General features: G+C 38.6%; 1 protein-coding gene across 1 annotated transcript in view; it reads left to right on the forward strand.

Moving 5' to 3' along the window:
* The window catches only part of LOC103602581 (structural maintenance of chromosomes protein 1B-like), an 82,936-nt gene extending 74,410 nt beyond the window's left edge, over window positions 1-8,526 (forward strand). The window contains 3 exon segments of the mRNA XM_008586995.1: window positions 420-489; window positions 6,747-6,848; window positions 8,202-8,526. Coding sequence (XP_008585217.1) covers window positions 420-489; window positions 6,747-6,848; window positions 8,202-8,357 — 328 coding nt within the window. The 3' untranslated portion in view covers window positions 8,358-8,526.
* The last annotated feature ends 176 nt before the right edge of the window (window positions 8,527-8,702 follow it).

Consider the following 8,702-nt stretch of genomic DNA (forward strand, 5'->3'; position numbering starts at 1 on the left):
TGATTGGTAGGAGTATTGGGAGCTGTCAGGATTTGGATGGTGTTTAAAACTTTGAGACCAGATGAAATCACTGAGGGAGTAATTAGATACAGGAGAGTGCTAAACCCTGACCCTGAGGGCATGGCCATGTTCAAGGTCAGAGAGATGACCTGTTAGCAGAACAGATGCAGAGGGAGCAGTGGGTGAGGGCAGTAGACTGTGTCGTCCTAGTGTTTCAAGGAGGGGGATGACTGAGTACTCCTTGCATAGGTCACACAGGATGAGCACTGGATTTAGCAGCATAAAGGTCCTTGATTACCTAGACAAAAGTGTCCAAAAAGATGCATCTTATTTACTCTGAATAATGTTAATGCTTTCCTTCAAGTCTTTTGTTAAACAAATAGAAAATTGTAACTTACTTTACTGTAATGTTTTTCTAGTTTTCAGCCTGCTCCATTGTTTGTTTTAAATGAAGTGGATGCAGCTCTGGACAATACTAACATTGGCAAAGTAAGTTTCTTTCTGCTTTTAATTTTCAACAGAATATCTGTAATGGCAGTCAGAAGGCAGTTTACCCTGAACCAACAGGGTTCTGGGGCAAGCAATGGTAATTGCTGAATAAAAATCAATACATTACAAATCTAAGTTAAGTATCTCAAAACAGGATGATTCAGTTTTCATTCTAGGTTTAGGCGACCCTCAAGAGTAGATAGGAAATCCACACAGGGGTCAAACAAGGATCACCTGCTTTATCAACAGCATTACTACCACCACACCTTGCTTCTCCCAAATCTAGATATTGGGAATTAGAGGGCAATTAATAGCAGGCCACAGGTTTATTTGGTTTCATGGATCAAATTAGCTGTTTAATAAAGTCTGTGAATAATATCTCTAAATAAAATTCTACTTCCCCACTTTTATCAAAACTCACTTGGGCGTGATCCTGTTTTCAGTATTTGAGAGAATGAGCGAGCTAAGGTAACAGTTCAACTTGTAAGTTAAATTTTAGTCAGCATTCGAAGATCGGTAGGTAGATTTTACAGAGCTACCTAAAGACCCAGGCTCGCAGCTCACACAGCTTGACTGCAATTAGATTGAATTAGGGATAGGAGAATGGGGGTCAGCCATGGAACATGAACAAAGGATAAAGGCAAATCCTGGCAGTGCCCATCACTGCCCGAGTCAGGGACAGCTCCAGCCTGCAGAATTGCGGTATCATGGTCCTCCTGCCATTGGAGGTGGATGATTTACACTCTCCTGGTTCTGATTCTGGGCCCATGTTAAAGACCCAGGCTCACAGCTCACACAGCTTGAGTGTAATTAGATTGAATTAGGGATAGAAGAATGGGGTCAGCCATGGAACATGAACAAAGGACAAAAGCAAACCATGGCAGTGCCCATCACCGCCTGAGTCAGGGACAGCTCCAGCCTGCAGAATTGCGGTATCATGGTCCTCCTGCCATTAGAGGTGGATGAATTAGACTCTTCTGGTTCTGATTCCGGGCCCATCTAGTTTCCAGAAATGTCTTGGCTTTGCATTAATGGCTGCTTACAAGAAGGCTGTTCTAAGGTCATGCTGACAGATACAGTTCTCATTACTTACTTGTAAATTGGCATTCTGGTTTATAATCTAGTTTTGTGAGCTTGGCTGAGCCTACCCCTGAGAGATGTTTTCAGTCTTAGGCTGCTGCCCAGTAGGTTGTGGGCCTCTGAAGCTGACCTCCCTGATTCTTACTCTGTTGATTCTCTCCTGAGATGCCTGGGCGAGTCAGGGGGAGTTGCAGAGCTGCAGCGTGAGATACCTTCTTATGGCATGAATGTAGTCTCTCAGCATTTCCCAAGTTGTATTCATCTACCCCAAATCTTTCTGGGACCCTCCATTTTTAATATGGCACAGGATACACAAGAACATCACTTCAGCTCCATACCACACAAAAAAGTCTGTGCCAGAAACTTCATGTTGACTGGGGGAAGAAGAAAACATAGGAGCGAGAGAAAGTCCTGATTTGTCTCTCTTGAATGACAGGAGTCTACATCAGCTGACTGGACTCCATGGTCTGACCCATTTGGGAGAAATCTCCCCTTAGGAGGAAAATTTTGGTACTTTGTATCCCATATTCGGTGAGGCAGGAAATCTTTGTGGGCTGGTGCTTTCTTTGGTTTCATTCAAGGTATCCACATCTTCTAGCAAAATTTGATGCTCACATTGGTATCATCTCCAGGGAGTAGGCCTTACTTAAGACTTCCATTAGCACCTATCCTATGTATTAAAACCTGTTAGTTTCCATTATCCCTTTGAGATTTATGATCCTGGCACTCCGTTGCTGAATTGAGTGTGAGCACTTATGTACTATGAGCAACTATGAAGCAGCCTCCACTCTTCCTTGTGATCAGGGTGCCCGACTTTTATAATAGGTAACTCTCCAAGCAAACTGCACGCCATACATCTTTCATCCTATCTCCTCTTCTTTTCCTATCACTATCCCAAGACTTTTAGTCCTGCATCATAGTAGCTACGATTAGTTAGTTGCCTCTAATTCCTTCTATGAATTCAGCCTCTTAGCCAAGAGCAGAGCAGTTTCCTTCCTCCCTCATCATTCACTGTACGTAGCTGGTGACTCATTCCTCAAATGAAGCTGCCGTTCCTGCTTCCAAAGCTTGTTTCCAGAGTGTTTTGGGTGCAGTCAGGACCAGTACACACAGACCCACTCCAGGTCTTCCAGAGATCTAAGGAGTTGGCAAGTATCTTGTTAGACTCTTGTTACTTCGAGTCTAAGTTCTTCTCTGTCATTCTCCAAGCTGTGACTAGTTTGTTCACCAAGACTCATTTCTATCCAGAGTATTTTGCTCATACTCGCATTTCTTTTGGAATTGAGCTTCCTGAAGGAGCCCGAGTTCACCTCTAAGCAAATAACTGGATTACGGATTATGAATACATATTTAATTGCCATGTATTTCCCATTTTTAGGGCTTGAATTGGCAAAATAAGAAGCTGGAAGTTGAAACACCAGTCCTTGTTCACTCATAAAATATCGGAGTGACAGTTACGTTGTTATAAAGGCTGATTGCACATTCAGATGACATTACCTCAAGTTAGAGCTGTATTCTTTAAAGTTTTGTTTTTTGTTTTGTTTTGTTTTTCATTTACTTCTGGGTTCTTTTTTTTAATTGGTTATGAATATTCATGAGATACAAAGCTGATTGTAACCCCACCTCTTGTGCCCATGATGTGAGGGCCAGATTCACACTGGCAGCTTATGTATTAGCACAAACTGCATTTGCACCCATGTCACCCATGCAACCATCCCCAACCTCCCTCCCCCTCCCCCTTCCCCCCCACTCCACTTCGTAGCCCAAGAAATGTTCTCTCCCTCTGCAAGTCCAACATACCACTGTGATCTTTCTTTCCTTCCTTCTTTCTCTATTAGCTCCCACATTTGAGTGAGTGCATGTGGTATTTAACCGTCTGTGCTTTGCTTATTTCACTCAAAATAAGTTTCTCTAGGTTCATCAGTGTTGTTGCAAATGGGAGTATTTTATTCTTTTTTTGGCAGAGTAGTAATTCCATGGTGTATATATACCACAGCTTCCCTATCCAGTCATCCATTGATGGACACTTAGGTTGGTTCCATGACTTGGCTATTGGAAACATCTGCAATGAACATGGAAGTGCAGGTATCCCTTCGACATGATGATTTCCATTCCTCTGGGTATATACCCAGAAGCGGGATTGCTAGATCATATGGAAGATCTATCTGGAGCTGTCTGGGAAACATCCATAGTGTTTTCCATAGTGGTTGTACTAATTTACAGTCCCAGCAACAGTGCAGGAGTGTTCCCTTCTCTCCACACCCTCGACAACATTTGTCATTCACCATCATTTTGATTATAGCCAGTCTAACTGGGGTGAGGTGGTATGTAAATGTAGTTTTAATTTGTATTTCACTGATGACTAGTGATGTTGAGCATTTTTTCAAGTACATGTTGGGTGTTTGTATGTCTTCCTTTGAAAAATGTCTATTCAGCTCCTTTCCCATTTTTTAATTGGATTATTTGTTTTCTTACTGTATAATTGCTTGAGTTCCTTGTATAATATGGATATTAATCCCTTGTCATATGCATAGTTAGCAAAAATTTTCTCCCACTCTGTAGGTTATTGTTTCACTCTGTTGATTGTTTCCTTTTGCTGTACAGAAGCTTTTTAGTTTGATATAGTCCCATTTGTTTATTTTTTCTTTTGCTGCTTCTGCTTTAGGACTCAAGTTCATAAAGTCTGTGCCCAGACCTACTTGCTGAATTGTTTAACTTATATTTTCCGTCAGGAATTCTACAGTTTCAGGTCTCATACGTAAGTCTTTGACTCATTTTGAGTTGATTTTAGTGTATGGTTAGAGATGCATATCTAGTTTCATTCTTTTCATATGGATATCCAGTTTTCCCAGCACCAATTGGTGAAGACGCAGTCTTTTCCCCAATGTAGATTTTTGTTGCCTTTGTCCAATATCAGATTGCTATAAGCCTGAGGGGTGATTTCTGGGTTCTCGATTCTACTCCACAGGTCTGAATATCTGTTTATATATCAGTACCATGCTGGATTGGTTACAATAGCTTTGTAGTATAACTTGAAGTCAGGTTAGTGTTATGCCTCCACCTTTATTTTTTTTTTGCTCAGAATTACTTTGGCTATTAGCGGTCTTTTGCTGTTCCATATGAAAGTTAAGATTGTTTTTTCCATTTCCATGAAGAATGTCATTGGTATTTTGATGGGGTTTTCACTGTATCTGTAGATCGCTTTGGGTAGTATAGACATTTTCATCATGTGAATTCTTCCAATCCAAAAGAATGGAATATCTTTCTAACTTTTTGTGTCTTCTTTAATTTCTTTCAGAAGAGGTTTATAGTTCTCATTGTAGAGGTCTTTCACCTCCTTGGTTAAATTGATCCCTAGGTATTTTATTTTTTTCTTGACAATAGTAAATGGGCTTACATTCTTTATTTCTCTTTCTGTTAGTTCATTATTTGAGTATGTAAATAAACCTGATTTGGGGGCATTTATTTTGTATCCTGCAACTTTACTGAAGTTATTTTCTAACTCTTGGAGTTCAAAACACTGGAAACTATACAAATACTTGGAAAGTAAACAATGGGCTCCTGAACGACCAATGGGTCCAAGAAGAAATTAAACAGGAAATCAAAATATTTCTTGAAACTAGGGAACATAAAGATACATCATACCAAAACCTTTGGGATACTGCAAACACAGTACTAAGAGACAAATTTATTATAATAAATGTTTACATCAAAAGAATGGAAAGACTTCAAGTAAATGACCTAACACTATGCCTCAAAGAACTTGAAAAACAAAAACAATCCGAACCTAAAGGTAGTAGACGGAAAGAAATAATTAAGATCAGAGCAGAACTAAATGAAATACAGACCCAAAAATCAATAGAAAAGATCAAAAATACAAAAAGTTAGTGTTTCGAGAAGATAAATGAAATAGACAAACCATTAGGTAGGTTAACAAAAAGAAGAAGAGAGAAGATACAGATAACAAAAATCAGAAATGAAAAGGGAGACATTACAACTGATACCACAGAAATATAAAGAATCATTAGAGACTATTATAAATAACTGTATGACAGCAAATATGAAACTCTGAAAGATATGGATGAGTTTCTAGACACATACAAACTACCAAGATTGAACCAAGAAGAGATAGAAAACCTGAACAGACCAATAACAAGCAAGGAGGTTGAAGTGATAATTCACAATCTTCTGTCAAGGTAAAGTCCAGGGCCAGACGGCTTTACAGCTGAATTCTCTCAGACTTTTAAAGAGGAGTTAATACCAATTCTCCTCAAACTATTGTAAGCAATAGAAACAGAAGCTATTCTTCCAAACTCATTCTATGGACCCAACATTTGGTCGGATACAAAAACCAGATAAAGACACAACAAAAAAAGAAAATTGCTGGCCAATATCCTTGATGAACCTAGATGCAAAAATCCTCAACAAATATTAGCAATCAGAATACAGCAAATATATAAAAAATGTATATATACACTCTGATTAAGTGGGATTCATACCAGGGATGCAAGGATGATTCAACATATGAAAGTCAATAAATGTGATACTTCACATCAACAAACTCAAGGACAAAGACCGTATGATTAACTCAATAGATGCTGAAAAAGCATTTGACAAAATTCAACATCCCTTCATGATAAAGACTCTCAACAAATTAGGTATAGAAGGAAAATATCTCAACACAGTAAAAACCATTTATGACAAGCCCACTGCCAGTATCATTCTGAATGGGGAAAAACTGAGAGCCTTTCCCTTAAGAACAGGAACAAGACAAGGATGCCCACTCTCACCACCTCTGTTTAACCTAGTACTGGAGGTACTAGCCAGAGCTATCAGGCAAGAGAGAGAACTAAAGGGAAGCCAGATTGGAAAAGACAAAGTCAAACTTTCTCTTTTCGCAGATGACATGATACTGTATATAGAAAGCCCTATTCTTAAAGTTTTAGATCACGGGTTTAATGAAGTTAATACATATATTTTTACCTATCTCTTATATTTTAGAATCTAAGCTATTTCCATTTTTGCAACTGTGGTTGATTTAAATAATTACCAGAAAGGCAACTGAGTGCCTTACCACCTAAAATGGGCAAACTCAGAGACATGCAGGATCACTGTCCCCAAAGTCCAAACAAGTCTTTTCCTTGCTGATGAATTATATGACTTTTCTTTCCACCCAGGTATCAAGTTACATCAAAGAGCAGAGTCAAAAACAGTTTCAGATGATAATTATTACCTTAAAAGAAGGGTTCTTTTCCAAAGCTGATGCAGAAAAGACATCCGTCCAGAGGTAAAGATAAACTAAAGGGGAAGAGGAGAAACTGCTATAAACCCACTTAGTACCCCTACAGCTGCAGGGCTTTCCTTTTATAACTAAAAGTTCCAAATGATGTTTGTAGATACCGTCTGACTTCTGTAGTAAATAAATATAGGTTTAAATGATTTTTTAATAAAATAAGACTTAAAAATAACTATCCAGATATTTTCCTATGACTGTCAATGGAAATTTAAGATATACTCAAGTGAAAGAAACAAATTGAAAATTATAGAACATTAATAGTTTTGTTTGATAAAATAGTAGTACATATTAACTTACACAGAGTAACCTGTTAATATTATATTTCATATTTCTGTCATGTTTGAATGTTTTAAGCAAAAACAAATGCACTGTGGTAGAACAATGAACTATTTATCTTCCAAATGTATCAGAGGAAAAAACCAAAAAATTCACTAGAAGTTCCAGGTTGACGGTATCTTTTAGAAACTGAAAACACCTTTTTAAAAAAAATTTAACTTCTCAATATAAATTATAGTTAGACTGTAGTTGGTTTTCCTGTCCCTTTACTCATTCCTCTTTCACCCTTCACTCTCCCCCCCCCTCACTACATCACATCTTGAACACACCTTTCTTAAGCCATTTAGAATACTTACCTGAGCAAACTGAGCAGAGTGCCTAATTGAAGTCATTTGGTTTTGGGCAGTTGGGTTTACTTCCTGAGTTTTCCTTTAAGGTAAGATAAAAATAAATTTACAGAATGTTAGGGGAACACCTGGAAATATGCTGCATGAGAAATGGAAAATCTCATACCAGATAATATTTATTTATTTATTTATTTATTTATTTATTTATTTTTCCTTTTTGTCTTTTTTCGTGACCGGCAATGGATCGCAACCCTCAGCGTCGTGCCCGCACCGGACCGGGACCGGCAACGGGATCGCAACCCTCGGTGCCGTGCCCGCACCTCGCTCAGCCAGTGAGCGGCTGGTCTGCATGTGGGATCCGAACCCTCGGCGGGAGCGCTACCGCACTCCCAAGCGGCGCACTGTAGCAGTGTGCCACCAGGCCGGCCCGATATTTAAAAAAACAACTGACACAAAAATCACAATCCCTTGAACTTGTTAAGACAAGTGAACAGATATGATATAGTGGGGTGTAAGGGGAGGAGGGGAAAGAGGAACATGTAAAGGTTCATGAAAATCAACTACAATGTATATTGAGAAGTTAATATAACAAATAAAACTGACGTAAATGCAGATAATTGATAACTTTTTATGTACAATAAGGTTCCTTTTTAATGCAAATCTAGACTCACTAATAGCTCTTATGTTACTTTAATAATACATTTCCCTATTAGGGGAACTGACTTTTAACTGTCTTTTCTCCATTTCAGTATAAGGAATGCATGTTCAGCCGAGTTTTGACCCTAGATCTTTCTCAGTATCCAGACACTGAAGACCAAGAAAGCAGCAAGAGACATGGAGATTCCCATGAGAAACTAGAATGCCCTTGAGCACCTGCCAGCTGGAAGAGCAAACAGGACAGTCCTGTAGTGGTCAGGTTAATCATTGTTTAGTTCCCACTGTAATACTCAAACATCTCTTGAATAACAAACTTCTGGAGCAAGCAGGACCAACCTGGTGTGCCGTTTAAGAAAACATCTTAGTTGTTCTAGCTAGAGGCTGTGAGCTCACTTCATTTAAGGAGTGTTCAGGCCCCACTGTAGTAGGGAAAGTTTTCTTTTTTCTTTTTTTTTTTTTTTATGTGGTGTCACAGCATTACTTTTATTTTTTTTTATTTTTATTTTATTTTTTTTTTAATTTTTATTTTGTCAATATACAATGTATATGATTATTAT

The sequence above is a fragment of the Galeopterus variegatus genome, unplaced genomic scaffold, assembly GCF_000696425.1.
Source record: "Galeopterus variegatus unplaced genomic scaffold, G_variegatus-3.0.2 Scaffold4208, whole genome shotgun sequence".
Taxonomy (NCBI): Eukaryota; Metazoa; Chordata; class Mammalia; order Dermoptera; family Cynocephalidae; genus Galeopterus; species Galeopterus variegatus.